At 40.1% G+C, this 15,450-nt stretch overlaps 1 protein-coding gene across 19 annotated transcripts in view; it reads right to left on the bottom strand.

The window, feature by feature from the left end:
• Nucleotides 1-686: 686 nt before the first annotated feature.
• Nucleotides 687-15,450, bottom strand: part of DLG1 (discs large MAGUK scaffold protein 1) — a 155,422-nt gene continuing 140,658 nt past the window's right edge. For 8 of the 19 annotated variants that reach the window (XM_018567363.1, XM_018567371.1, XM_018567385.1 and 5 more), the window contains 8 exons: nucleotides 15,244-15,285; nucleotides 14,877-14,912; nucleotides 7,020-7,070; nucleotides 6,009-6,110; nucleotides 4,793-4,965; nucleotides 4,599-4,708; nucleotides 3,757-3,848; nucleotides 687-1,134 (listed from right to left, as the gene is read on the bottom strand). In XM_018567363.1, the coding sequence (XP_018422865.1) occupies nucleotides 1,028-1,134; nucleotides 3,757-3,848; nucleotides 4,599-4,708; nucleotides 4,793-4,965; nucleotides 6,009-6,110; nucleotides 7,020-7,070; nucleotides 14,877-14,912; nucleotides 15,244-15,285 (713 nt within the window). In that variant the 3' untranslated portion in view covers nucleotides 687-1,027. The remainder of the gene's footprint in view (nucleotides 1,135-3,756; nucleotides 3,849-4,598; nucleotides 4,709-4,792; nucleotides 4,966-6,008; nucleotides 6,111-7,019; nucleotides 7,071-14,876; nucleotides 14,913-15,243; nucleotides 15,286-15,450) is intronic. The other 11 variants (XM_018567392.1, XM_018567431.1, XM_018567455.1 and 8 more) reach the window with 4 other exon arrangements.

The following is a 15,450-nucleotide window of genomic DNA, read 5'->3' as shown; positions in this document are numbered from 1 at the left end:
AAAAAAAAAAAAAAAAAAAAAAAAAGTGATAAGAGAAAAAAATATATATTTTTAGATTTATATATGCGCATGTGCAAGAAAAGTACTCCCATAGTTAGAATTTAAAGAAAGTTTAATATATATTTTATTATAACAAAATAGGCAGTTATTGTGGGTAAAATATTAAAATCTGTCTACTAAGAATACACATACAGCATTAAGTCTATGAATCCAATTCTCCAAATGAGATGTAGGGATGTGTTCTCCTGTAGTGTCTATTTACATTAGAGAGGCTATGTTAATGACCTGAAGATTTAACTCTTTTCACAAAGGTGATCCATATCAAAAATTTGTCAGACATTTTAAATTGTATTTATATGCATACGATTAATCAAGTTTAAAAGTCATTCCTATAAAGAACGCTGGAGTACAATACAACAAGACAAAACAAAAATTGATCTTATGACAAATGATTGAAGATAACCTTTACATTGCCAGAAGGTGCTTTAGAGCAGATTGCAGAACCAAAAATGTTATGCAATGCAGCTGCAACCAGGCAATGGTATGCCAAGAGAAACTCTGCCTATGTAAAGAACCGGATCAAGTCAAAACAGTAGAGAATTAAATGCATAGGCCAAACCATGCTGTTAAAAGCGAATTGTGCAAAGATGCTCACAATATTATTAAGACCACTTATTTCATGTAAATTTTTTCTTTTTTGAAAATTGTCTATAAAGCTTTTTTTTTTCTTCCTTAAAATGCATTTGTAACTTTCCCTTAAACATTAAGGAATTTTGCCACTTATTTTCTAACCTTACAATAACTGCTCCAGCCATTCCACCTTTGAAAACAGAATAAAACATTTTAAGAAATTAAATTTGACAGTATTAAAATTAAATAAAATATAACCATGTAAAAGGTGGATGGAAGGGCAGCAAATAAGTGGCAAGAACAGTCCCATACAAACGGGGCCTGCTCCTATGGGAAAAGGTACAGGATGTTGTGAATGGGTAGTGATAGGAGCTCCAAATAGAGTTCTCTTCATGTTTCATAACTTTTCTTTTGCAGGAATCCAGATGAGGGAGCCAGACTGTTCTTCTATGACCTGTTTCACCTGATTGTAAATTTCCTCCAGAGTGTCGCCCTGCACAATTGCTAAAGAAAAGAAAAACAGCATCATCCGAATGTTATTATTGATGCGCTTTCTGTGGCAGAAATTTTTGGAACAGCAGCATTTATTACATGTTACACTTCCCACAACCAAAATATTACTTTATTACACCTGAAAAAATAAATACGAACTCCCAATGCAGACTATAAACCTTAAGTGAAATATAGACTATCATGGCGATAAGTCCCTGCAATTCTAGCAGTATGATGACCATGGCATCAAAATAATACAATAAAATCTTTGGTGCCATTTTTTTAGTGCCATCATTAGTGCCAAAAGCTTTGCACCAGAACAGAATTATGCAGTTGCTGTAGTGGACCAGACACTATGGCACAGTCAATGCTCCAAACGTAAAAGAAAAACAATTCAAATCAACATAAAATGGGGCAAAAGTGAAGGAGATGCCCACGGCAGGTTTTATGTGACAATGTCTCCAAAGAATCTGACTGGATGCATTTGGCATTCATACCAGCATTGCTTCCGATTGCTTTACTTCCTTTTTGTAAATCAGACCCACTCTGTATTTTTTTTAAAGTTGTTTTGTATTTTTCAGCATTTTAAAATTTAAGATCAATCTCTGGATAAGTCAAGTGTTAAAAATTTACATCCACTGGTAGATCGACATGTCCTCTCCTCCCGCCGCTCTCCCCAGCGGGGTTCCGAGAAGAAGTAAAGGAAACGGCGGCGGGGGAGGGCGGAGGACGGAGCCGCTGTCACAGAACTAATGAAGAGCGGTGAGGAGAGAGAGACGCTCGGCCAACATCTGACAGCCGGCGCCTCTCTCTCCCCTCACTGCTCGTCCTTAGTTCTGTCACAGCGGCCCCGCCCCCCCGCGGCTGATATTCTCTTTTACTTCTCGTTGGATCCCCCACTGCCTCTGCCCTGGACAGCAGGGGAGATCCAGAGGAGAAGTTGCAACCCCCCTGTGCGTGGACGAGCAGCAGAGGATCGGTAAATGTCACTGGTATGTACCAATCCTCTGTGCAGGACAAACACTGGAGCGATCGGCTGATCACTCCAGTGTTTGTAAATAACTGGGGACACATAGTACTATGTGTCCCCAGTTATAAATGAATGAACAGGAGGTGATTTACATCACCTCCTGTTCATTCATAAGTTTCTCAATGGGGAGAAGCACTCTGTACAGAGGCTCCTCCCCATTCAGAAACAGCTTGATAGTAAAATATTTTCTGAATGAATGGGAAGCCTCTGTGCTTTCCATTCATTTAGAATAGAGGCTGCAGAAAAAGAGATTGAGGACTTTGTGTCCTCAATTTCTTTTTCTATTTTAAAAGGGAAATATCAGGGGGCTGTTTAGACCCCTAATATTTCCCCAAAGCCCCCCCAAGAGTAAAAAAAAAAATTAAAATTACGGGAAAAAAAAGAAATAATGAAAATAAAAAATAGTAAAAATTTTTTTTTTACATTTTTTGTGTTTTTCTTGCCTCAGGTTGTGCGATCGCCCGCACTCGGAACGCAGGCATGTTAGTGCCTTCATTCCGGTCCAGTGTGATCTGCAAAAATAGTGCTCGCAGCATTTTTGAGGCTCGCACTGGACTGGAACACAGGCACTAATGCAGGCGATAGCACTGTGGGCGAGGGGCCTGCCTGCGAAACCTGGCTGCGGTGCCATTGACCTCCCGCCCCTGAATGCAGGTGTTTTTTTCGTTGGTAGATCTCAATGAACTCGTCATTTGAAAGGTAGATCTCCAGACGAAAAATAGTGGGCGCCCCTGCCCTAAACTATGACAAAGCATACAGTACAGTAAAAATCACGATGCATTTGTTATAACATAGCCTGTATAATAGATGTCTTTCCATTCTAAAGTGTCTTTCACTATGCAGTGGTCTTCTCTGATGCAGGATTTAAGAAGATTCTTATTGGACAAACCAACAGGGATAAGTACTGTTCACATCATCTGCTGTGGTTAACTGATTGGTTAACTATTAATGCAGAAACTTAAAATTGATGAGTTGATGCAGAAGAGTTCAGAGCTTTGTCGCAGCCTATTCTGTAAGTTCAGTCCCCATTTGAGAAAGCACACATATGTAGTAGGCACAATCTGAAAACATATACATTGTCTAAAAGGAGAACTATGAGGTGAGTGAAAATCACTCATCCTCATAGTTCGAGCCGACGTGTGACAATGAAACTGTCACACGTCGGCTCAATAGATCGGGAAGTGAGCGAACACATACCATCGCTCACTCACTTCTCGATCATCTCCCTGCAGAGACCTGTGACTGTCACTCACGGCTCCCTGCAGGGATTCCCCTTCTCCCCGCTCCGATCCTCCAGCGTTGACTGGAGGAACGGACGGGGGAGGAGGCGGTTACAGCTAGCTCTGCTTCTAGATAGGCAGAGCCCGCTGTCACTCACGCAGCTGGGTGGATCTCGACAGTAATGTCGGGATCCGTCCCGGCTGCGGCGGTCTCAGTATACCGCGAGCTGTAGCTCGCGATATACTGAGCTTTTGGTCACGATAGGACGCTAATTTATGTCCTCCTTGGGGCACTTAAGAGAACTATGGGGAAAAACACTTACTCCATAGTTCTCTTTTAAAGAATTCTAAACCCAGTATTAACATTGAAGATGAATGACAAACCTGTAAAATGCTCTGTGAACTCCTGCTCCAGTTTCAAAGCTCTCTCAAACGTTTTCCGGGCTTGATCCTCTGTTAGACGTTTATTCATCTCCCTGTCCAGATGAACAAAAAACATTCAATCAGTGACTAAGAACTCGGTAATTGTGATCAACTCTACTTAGGCTTCTTTTGGGTATTTGGAAAGGCTTCACAGGACAATATAAAACCAGGATAAAACCAATATCTGACATTTTAATCAAGAACACATAGTCTGGTAATAGATATAACTTTAAATACACAAGATTTCATATCAGTAGCACACTCACATAAATCAATACAGATGTTGAAAATTCCTAAAATATTGCAATTCACCTCAAGGAATCATGTTTTAAGAAAATCAATACTATGCATTTTTCCTTTTTCACTTATAAGTCTATTTCTTTTTATCAGCATAAAAAAACAACAATCCAATGTGAATGAATGTCCCATGACAATAAAACGGTATAACTCCCAAGTGAATGAATACTTTTTCAACAACCTGTAACTCATGTTCTCACAATCCTAGAAATGTCCTGCTCCCAATCCACTCCCACCTCTGGCTGCATGACCAGCCAACAAACTGACTTCACAATGATGTTAAGCCGAGTATCAGAAATAACATTCTAGGTTTTTGTTAATATCCATTTCTCTTTTGAAACTGACTTTTACTTAGCACTTGTGAGGCCTACCTACTTCTTCTATTAGAACTGAATATAGTTATGTTTGTTTAGCAAAGTATATACACCGCTAATGTACATATATAGTGTATTTTGCAAACCATCCAAGTAATTCTGCAACTGGTTAGCAGTCAATGCAATACTTACATTATATTTTCTACAGATTTAGGTTTGATGAAAATAGAAATTGGGTATAGCTGGGCTAATTGTAATCTTTTAATTGCATTTCCAGACACATCAAGTATGCAGTGCTTTCCCTAGAATGAAAAGGAGTAGGTCCAGTGAGAAAACTAGAAGACAACAACACACCACAGGAAGTAATGTAGAAAAAAAAAACTTACCCTTTCTGCCACTTCTCGCACAGACTGTACACTAGTGCCATAAAGGTGATTATTGTATTGGCCTGCCTCTATAAATTTGTGATCTTGAATATCCTTTTCCATCTGCTCCCGGGAAGTGACAAAGTGATAATCTCTCCGATCTACTTCATAGTCTCGTTTTGGTCGAGTTGTGTCTGAAGTAAAGAATAAAATAGTTCACAGAAAGGAAAATTATAATGGTTTTTGTCAATTACACTTTTTTTTTCATTTCAAAAGTGCAACTGTGGCCAAAACTTAATTTTTTTTTAGTTTTGGATAGAATGGATAGGGATAGGAACACCTGTTTTGATTTTTTATTGCCGTCTGTTGTGGCTATTGGTCAGTTAGTGAAAGGAAATCTCCCCAAAGGGACACAGATGGCAGAAAAAGCTGACAGGCGTTTAAAAAAAAGTTTTGGATTCAGTTTAACTTTAAAGTTATAAACTGATCTTGTATACTTCTTGGATAAAATCCAGATATGTCCATGGTCATAAATTGGCCTTTGGCACACCTTCTTTCAACAAACTTTGTTTGTATGTATTTGTTTGATTGAGAATCAATAACTACAGTAAGGCAGATGGAAAGGTCAGGGATGGCTCGTTTTTTTTTTATAGATCTTTTACTGCTTGTTAAGAATATGCACACACCTTTCAAGTCCACAGTCTGGGCACATGAGTACTTTAACATGGCAGATAAACATGGAGATTGCCACTGCCACTACTCATGAGAATGCTAGCTGCCTGGCTATCATGCTGCCACCATGCAGTGATTTAGAAAGTAGTAAAGCTAGAGGGTCAGCATAACAGCCAGGCAACTAGCAATTTCCAGTGGTCAAAAATAACCCCCAAGTTCACTTTAACTATTACTCGCAGTAAAGATGACTATACACTACTCAAATTTTGTCCGGGTCCTGCTCAACACAAATTGATTTTTCAATATATATTTGTCAAAAGGTGCCGGTCCAAAATTCTCACCCAAACAGTGACTGCAACTAAACACTCCAGTCACTGTTCAGGTATTCTGACAGAGGCACACTCATTGCTGCCAGAATACACTAGCACAATGGAGAAGGGGGGAGGAATTCTTTCATTCTGAATGAGCGGAATAAGAAAAAAAATGACTAGTGTATGACCAGCCTTAGAAGAGAGGTGGTTTTGAAAACCAAAATATAGTTTCTGACTGCAGGAATAATACTTACGGGGAACACAAGATCCAAACTTTTCAGGAAATTCGGAGATCAAATCATCATTAATTCTGTCCTTCATTGGCCCTAAAATAATGACTGGTCGGGAATAGTTTACTGGAGAAGAAAAAAAAAAAAGTTTAGAATCCAAGGAGAGAGATGCAGGTTTTCAAGAACCTAGGTCTATTCTTCTTGACATTTGTAAAACTTCCTTTCATGAACTGTTATTAGATATCTTTATACACACACACACACACACACACACACACACACAAACTAAATATTACTGCACATAAATAACATTTTAATACTAAACATTTTTTATTGAAGTCTATTGAGAGACACAGGAATGTAGCATTTGGGTTATACTGCTGCCTTCAGGAGGTTCGAACAAACAATAAGCAAACCCCTGCTTAACCTCACTTTCAACCCTCATGCCTCAGATTTTGCTAGTGTTCTACAGGTTGCATGTGTCTTCCTCATAGATCGCATTAGACCTGGGTTCTCTCAGGGCTGGTGCAAGAGGTAGAAAAACTGAATCCTCAGCTATTGATCAGTGCAGTGCTGACAGCCCACACTTTTGGCAGGATAAGCTAAATGCAAGGTCTGTTCATAGGTCTATAAACATTGAATTCTGTCAATCACAATCTCTTCTACGTACAGAAAATGCATACGTTTTCTGGTACACATAACAATAAACTAAAGAGTCTAATTTATATACAGTATAATCTTTAAAGACTTCTATTAGCTAATAAGCTTAGGACCATCTTGATAATTTTGCATTCTATTCAAAAAGCATTACAAAGCTGCACAATACTATTTAGTATTACATAAATTATACTTCTGCTATCAGCATTATCAATAAAGTATATTCATCAAAATAAATATTTTCAAAACTCGATCAAAGTGCATGGTGTGGGGTACACCTGGAGGGAAGAAGTTAGAATTTATTATGGGTGAGTACTTACAAGTAGAACCAATGTAGAACCCCCCAAAAAAAGGACTAAACAATTCATGTTCACAAACCTTCTTGTTGACTGACTGGTTCATACGATAAAACATATTCTTCTTGACCACCTGACAAGAAAATACATACAAATAAGGAGAGAAATCCTGCACAATATATATATATATATTCCTGCCGTTTACCATCAAGGACTATAATACTTATGAAAGGCAGATTTAAAGAGTAAATCCATCCCGCAATTAAAGATAAAGTCCAAATTTAAAAAAATAAATAAATGGATACTTCTTCGTAAAGAAGTAATGGGCTTTTTTTTGCAATGCTCTGGCTCCTGCAGATTCTCCCTCCCAATCCGTACCGAGGCAGGAACATTCAGTAACATGGACAGGAGGAAGAATGAATGGACAAGTGTGGTGACATCATCACACTTATATTCCACTGAGGACTACAAGTCTTTTTGCCATGGTGTCAAAGGATCTGTGAATGGATAACTTGACTGTGTGGAGGCGGAGACATGCACAGCCTCGCCAAATTAAAAAAATAGAAATCTGTGAGAAGAACCTCGGAATTCAGGTAAGTGGGGGAGTTGGAGGGGGTGGGTGTGTGTGTGCGTTTTTGTTGTGGAAATCGAAGGGGACAATACTGCACATGTGTGGCTGCGATATAGCTATAGCGCCATCGTATCAACTGATCGTAATAATACTACCACCACCCATATTTAACAAAACCCACACATTATCTTGGAGAAGTCCAAGAAGGTTAAGTTATTTAAAAATTAGCCCTTTCCAAAGTAACATTTTTGAACTACTCCTTGCATGCTTCTCTAGAGTCTACCATCCTTTGGAACTCCTTACCCCAACCTGTCCAGCTATCTCCTACTCGGTCTGCCTTTAGGCAATCCCTAAAAGGCTTATCTCTTCAGGGAAGCCTATCCTGCCTCAACCTAACCACTGAACTATCACTTTCTCAAACAATTCATTCCCACACAGCTACCACCTCTTGCATCACTTACCCCTCCCTTCTAGATTGTAAGCTCTGTTTGTTAGATTGTAAGCTCTGCTGCCCTCCGTACCATCTTGTCTTGAATTGTATTGTAAATAGTAATGCCTTCCTTATATTGTAAAGAGCTGCACAAAGTGTTGGTGCTATATAAATCCTGTATGATTATGATAATAATAACTACGATTTGTCTTTAAAGTAATCTAATTCTTATGCTACCTTAAAAATTACCCAGAAATGTACATTTTAGCATGAAACCAAGAGGGAAATAAATGGCATTATACTTCCTGCAGTCTTCTTTAATATAAATATAGTAAGAAAATATCTCCATAAGCTAGTTGGGTCCTTAACTGACAGCTTGGCTGCAGAAATTCTGCATAAAATTGATCCCAGGCAATGACTTCTGGCAACCACTCAATGCAGTGCTAAATCATATTAGACAGTGAAATACATGTACTCAATTCTTTGGGAAGGGAAAGGGAATTAAAGTGGTTTTCTACTTTTGCATAAAAGTGCTAAGACAAGATCTTTGTCTTGCCTGTAAAGTCTGCTTCTTGGAGTATATAACAAGACACATGGGGAAACTTCTGCAACCAAATCGGTTATACAACTACCTTCAGATGATTGGACGCTGTCAAATTAAAGCAGTAAGTACAGCCCTGTATAATCCCTCCCATTCCCAGCCCGCCTCATCTTGTAGCAAGCATTTCAAGAGTATCACAAAAACCAGAGGAAAGGATCTTGTGATGAAACCCAAGAAGCGGATTTTACAGATGTACAAAATAGAAAACTGGATTTTTGTCTCATCACAGGACATGGGACATCAAAAAGCAGTCCAAAATAGGCACAGGCAAGATTATGGCTTATTAAACCATGGTTAATAGGCCACTGAAAAGTACAAACCCTCCAACAGGGAACTAAAACAGAAGGAGTCCACAACTCAGAGGACTGTCTAAAGAGCACTGTGACCAAAAGCTGGCCTGAACATCCACCTAGAAAAACGTGGCAAATTTGTAAAGAGAGGACTAGCTGGCAGCCGTATAGATTTGGGATTCAGAAGCCTGATGCTGAAAGGCCCAAGAAGCACTAAACGCTTCTAGTAAAGTGAGCCTTGACTGGAAAAGGAAGGGGGGATACACTTTACTCAGCTCACAGCCCTGTGCAATAGTTTGACAAATTAATGTAAAAATAAAAGAACGAGAAAAAAGGCTGCACCATACAGGGACCTTTGGGAATGACAAAGAGAAAGTCAGACTTGCAGATGGAAGCTGTAGCAGAAAGGTAAACTCAAACACTTACAAAAAGTGGAGAGAAACATCTTTAGGATGTTTTGGTGCATATGGCTGCTAACTCAAGCATGCCTAGCAGCAGTATTGGCAATGAGAACGCAATCTCGTGAATAAGAAAGGTCAGTGAGATATCCCAGAAAGGCTTAAAAGGCAACGTCTGCAGAGCATGAAAACAAAGTTGAGGTTCCACAGAGTCACTGACATGCATACAGGAGGAACAACGTGGGGAACCCCCTGCACAAAAATCTTCACTAGATGAGAGGCTACAAAAAAAAAAAAAAATCAAAAACAGTAATTTGACCATTGATGAAATTTAACACTAAGAGGGTTATTCACAAAAGGGTGAAGAGTTTGGAGAAGGCAGGAGAAGTGAACAATCTAGGACAACATAGCCGAATCGGAAAGTGAGCTGAATTGGAGAATTATTCCAAATCAGCTATTTTGGCCTAGATTGTTCACTTCACCTGCCTTCTCCAAACTCTTCACCATTTTGTGAATAACCCTGTGCTGGTCTGGATCATACTGCCAGAAAGAAAAGATGCATCCCACTGAGTATTTCCTGGGATGGAACTTTCTCACTTTGCATCATACAAAATAAACCTTCCAGGTGCAATGGCAAACTTTGTAGGCAATTTCCTAGCTTTCAAGAGTGTATGGGTGACAGCATCTGAAAGGCCTTTGTTGCTCAGGACCTGGGCATCAATGGCCCAGCCTGCAACTGAGAAGCAAAATGAAATACTGGGCCTTGGCACAATAGGTCTGGACAATCTGGAAGTGCCCATGCAGTCTGAAGTAAGTAAACTACGACCGCGTACCACAGTGTTCTGGGTCAGCTAGGAGCTATAGAAAATACAAGAATGCTCTGTCTCGATTCTGCGAAAGAGGTGAGAGGCAAGAGTTTTAAGAAGGTAAGATGTAGATCAAGCTGAACTGATCCCACTGCGTCACCAAGGCATCTACTGCAGAGGCTTACTGATCCTGGCAATATACTTGATTGGTCAACCACTGCCTGCAACAAAGGGCCTGAAACACCTCCAATTGAAGGGACCATACTCTGGAATCCAGATGTTGCAAAGTGAGGAAGTCTTCCTGCCAATTTTCCACACCTGGATTGTGCACAGCAGACAGGGTCCGGACATTCTCCCAAGCCAAGATCAGGTCTGCTTCTCTTTGAGCTGCACAACTGCTGGCACTTCCCTGATGGTTGATGTATGCCCCGTGCTCCAGGAGTGTGACCTGGAGTCGAAATTCCTCAGATGACCAGATCCCTTGGATTTCCCTGACTCCAGCACCACTACTCCAGACAAGCCTTGACTTGCTAGACAGGCTAATGGGGAGGTCCAGGGACTAAACTTTGTTGTCCCATGCAGCCAGAATGTTAAGCTGCAATGACCAGGAGTGAAACTGAGCACATGGAACTGCCTCAAAAAGGTGGCCATCATTAAGCATAGAAGCTTCGTGCAAAAGAAAATTGTCAGGTGGCTCCAGGACCAAATGCTACAAGCATCGAGATCTATTCAAGGGGAAGGAAGCCCCTGGACAGGCAATGTCTAAGATAAGGCTCAGGTACTCCAAGCAATGAGAGGGTTCTAGCACCGATTTCTAGAGATTTTGGTCTCATCAGAAGCGCTGCAGGGTTTGTATAGACTGACAAATGTTGGACAATAATGCTCCCACCAACTGCTTTGAGTAAGGTGGTCATGAAAGTACCCCTCTATGGGGATCCCTTGAGACTAAACCAAAATAGGGGCAAGCACTTTGGTTAAGACCTGAGGTGCAGGGGAAAGGCTAAATGTAAGGGCAACATACTACTAGTGTTGCACGTGCACAACAAAACGCAGGTAGCGCTAGTGAGCAGGAAAAATGGGGATGTGCAATTATGCATACTTGATGTCCACCCAGCCAACAAACTAAAATTGTTGGTACTTGTGCTGTAGGATTCCAAAAGGTAGGCTGAGCTGGAGCAGAAGCGAGCCTTAGGCCGGCAATGGGAATTGAGAACGGTGCTAAATTCAAAAAAGGGCAGCTGCTCCAACTGCTAAAACCCTATTAGAAGTGGTGTCATCCAGAGGGTAGCAACAGCCATTTAAATTGACCCTATCTAATCTTGGCCTTTCTAGTGGGCATTCCTCCCTTCAGGGACAGGGCTCCATTAAGATGGACCATGGCCCTGGAACTGTTTAGAAACCTGCGGCTAATCCACATGCTGCCAAGGGTGAGCACTCCAAGCACGACCCAGTGCCCTGAGCAAATACCAGGCCGGTCCTGCAGCTTCCCTCCAGTGGGGTCTGAGTATGGTCCACCAAAGCTTAACTGTGGAGAAAACCAATTTGAAAAGCTGCTGAGAGGTTTTATGCAGTTTAGGGAAACTTGATAGAAGAGTCTTGAATTAGAAAAGTGCAGAAAATTATGCGCTTCTCTCAGAGCAGAGAGAAAGTGCCCATCAACTAAGAACACTAGCAAGAAACTGAGACAGGCTAGGAGTTGGAAGGGTTATTCAGGGCTGTCTTTACAGCTTTGATGCGCCAGTGTCCAATCACTTGAAGGTAGCTGTAAAACCTACTTGTTCCAGAATTAACTCCCTGCGTCCTGTAAAGTACAATCAAGAAATATGCTCAGTGTAATAAATGCGCAGTAGCTGTGGTTCCCTGCATCCCAAGGCTGTAAGCAGCCGATTGTAATTTATTTAATTCAAATTGCCAGCCACAGGCATCTTGCCCAACATGAAATGTTCTGACATTGAACGGTGTGCGGCTTGCCACTTTACCCAGCTCCAACCCCCCCTCCCCCCCATAGCACTGCAGGCAGCCTAATGAAATTACCCCCACCAACTTAAGGATGCAGAGGTATGCAGGGGCATACAGTAGTGGGAAAGGTGTGCAGGTGGCACAGAGCGCAGTGGTGGTAGAACAAGTGTATGGGGTTTGCAGAGGAGCCATAGGTGTGTGTGGTCGGGTGGTGAGAAAGGTGTGTAGAGGGTACAGTGGTGGAAGAGGTGTGTTTGGGGTGCAAAGGTGTACAAGGGACACACAAGTGGTACAGGTGTTTTAGGAGTGCAGTGGTGGAAGAAGGCTGTGGGGCGTACATGGGGAGGTAAGCACTAGTGCAGAGGAGAACTCAAACTAGGCTGTCCAGCACTAAGCCTGACCCACAGCACATCCACCTCCCGGACGTTCTTGAAAGTGTTGCTGGTGTGTGAAAGAAGACTGCGCACCCACACTCTTCCTCTACTTGTTTATACCCGGCAGTAGGCATATGAAACCTCTGCATTTCTGAATGTGCCCTGTGTGGGCATTATCTGAGGTCTGTAGGTGCATGCTTTTGGAGCTGATTTGATGTGTGAATGTGAAGAGTTTGGGGCTGATCTAAGATGCATGCTTTGGGGCTTATCTGAGGTCTACTGATACATGCTTTGGAGCTGATCTGATGTACGAAGATGCATGAATTGGGACTGATTTAAGGCCTGAAGGCACAGGAATTGGAGCTGACCTGAGGTCTGAAGGTGCAAGAATTGTGGCTGATCGGAATTCTGAAGGTGTGGGAATTGTGGCTCATCTGAAGGCTGAATGTGTAGGAATTGTAGCAAATCTGAGGTCTAAATATAAACATTGTGTGTGCACTAGTTAATATAATAAATTAAATTTGTTTAAACTGCCATTCACAGTACAACTGAGTACAAAAATGAAAAACAAAACTATAAGACCATGGCATGCTATTGTTCACACTAAAAGACCCCTGGTCTAGTGTGAAAGAGGACAATTATTATACGAATGTCAACTCATGTTTAAGCTATTTTAAAACTTCTAAGGATTACTCCGTCACTCTCATATGCATAGTTTAACAAAAACCATACCATACACTATAAAAGAGCAAAAACATTAGGCAATGAACAGAACATAACATACAATCAGCATGCTTTTACCCAAACTGACAAAATGTGGTATAATAAGATAAATAGTACATCACAAACACAGACTATAGTTGCAAATGTACAAATGCTGGGCATGCAGCTAAATTATTGGCCTTGGTATTTTTTTTTTTTTGCAGTGCACTATTGTCTGTGTTTCTTGCCTTTATGTAGCTTTTAATTTCTCAGTAGCAGGAGAGAATTTGTTTTTTTAACACAGGTGAGGGGATAAATCCTTCACCAGGATTACAGTCCTCTCCATCCACATTAAGGCCCCATTCACACTGAGCGGATTTCCGCACAATCTCACTCATTCGATGCTTTTCAATGGCACTTTTTGAATCTACGGCGCAATAACACCTGTTGCTGCGCACTTTGCAGGACCCTTTTTTCCACGAATGTCGCGCGATTTTGCTCTTTTTACATGCAGCCCAATAGTGACGGTCGCACGATCATTGCTGGGAAAGTCACGCTATATCGATTTTGCGGAAATCCATTCAAGGTGTCGCTCAGTGTGAATGGGGTGTCAGAGGTTTTTTTCCTCACTTCCTAAGCTAGCCACCTGGGACATGGAGTCAACAAGACACTTTTTTTCATAGAAGAGTTGGGCATGACAGACTCCATGATGTTCTCAGTGAGGTCCATGGAACTATGTGGAAGTTTACTTCATTTTCTAAGTGCTAGATGGGACATGGACAGGGAGTGAATAAAAATATCCCCAATGAAGAAGAAGAAGAAAAAAAAAAAATACAAAAACCGGAGAGGGGTTTTAACCTCTATACAAAAAACTTGGCTATACTTTTCTTACAAAAACGTTTAGGCTTTACATATATTTTTAAATTCTGGATAAAGTAGGGAATGGTTACAACCCGTGACAAATCTCTCCAAAGTGAGGTAAGCCCTCTCTTGGACAGTGGTCAAAATAGACTGTTCTGAAAGGAAACGAGTAAAAATGTTTTCAATGAATAAACAATATATTTTTAACAAAGAGCACACTCGAAAAAACAGATCATCACTTGAAAATGTTAAAAAAGGTTAAATTGAGAAATAAAAAAAAAAAAAAGCACTAAATGTGCACCATTTAAGTAATTTAAAACAGGTTTACCATTTTACTATTTAAATGTATCTAATACGGCTGTTAAAAATTAACGTAAAGCTTCTATTTGCTTTATAATTTCTATACACATTTCATTAGCTTCCTTCCTGTTCCATTAACTAAACTGGATGGATTTTTCTCTACCATTACTGTCTTCTCCTGGATTAGGCAACTCTTGGCCTTCTACGTCACTGCATTAAGTAGTCATTAGTATGAACATCTTCATGCAGCAATTATTTTAAAAGAAATGTGGCTACATAATTTTGCCTTTTCTGATCAATTGCATCTTCTCTATCAGATCATTCCAAAACATTGTTCATAGATTCTTCGAGACCATCATACTGCTATTTCCCACCCACAGAAAAAAATACAGCACAAAAAACATGCAGTTTCATATGATGCAAGTCAAATTAATCATGCAAACATTCAGGAAAATTTATACTTTCCAAACCTCATCATAAGCTGTTAAATTTAAGCCAAATTGGAAAAAAACGGTTCCAAAAATAACCTGCTGAAATGAAACTTCCAAAGCATACCATAAATAATTTATGTTAGTGTAAGTTTACCAAAAACAGCATTTTGAGGTTTCAAAGTATATTACAAAAAGAAAAATATTAGTACAATAGACCTTGTGAACATCCGTACTCATCCGTAATCAAGATTACTTTTAAGTTTGCAATAAAAACAAAAGAAATTGAAAATAAAGATGATTGCAATATCTACAGTTATTCTGATTTTCATTTCACAATTACAAGTAGGAGATTTAGCAAGCGTTAGTTACATATAGTATTTTGAGATTTAGAATTGTTTTACTACAAAGAAATATTAAACATTCAAGAAATTAACTACTACAACTACTGAAATACAAACAAAACTACCACGTTCATTCCAGTGCTTCTGTTATGATCTGATGGGATTTGGAAAATGAGGGAAAGAACAGTGTGACAAGACAGAATTAGGCCTTGGTAAGAAAGCAAGAAGCGTAAGACACTTACGGTAACTACTTTCGCTATCGCTGGCATTAGAGGTTACATGTTCTGAAATGCAACATAATGGGGAAAAATTAAGGATACAAACATTAGATGGGGACAAAAGGAAAACTTAAAATATTAAACAAATACAAATTAAAAACTGTTACATTTTTTAATGGTGAGGAAATGGACAAGAGTAACAAATACAGTAGCTGAAAAATTATGAACTCA

Source organism: Nanorana parkeri, unplaced genomic scaffold (genome assembly GCF_000935625.1).
Source record: "Nanorana parkeri isolate BGI_ZX_2015 unplaced genomic scaffold, ASM93562v1 scaffold29, whole genome shotgun sequence".
NCBI classification, from domain to species: Eukaryota; Metazoa; Chordata; class Amphibia; order Anura; family Dicroglossidae; genus Nanorana; species Nanorana parkeri.
The sequence above is the reverse complement of the archived record's forward strand: the minus strand, read 5'-3'. Positions and strand labels throughout refer to the sequence as shown.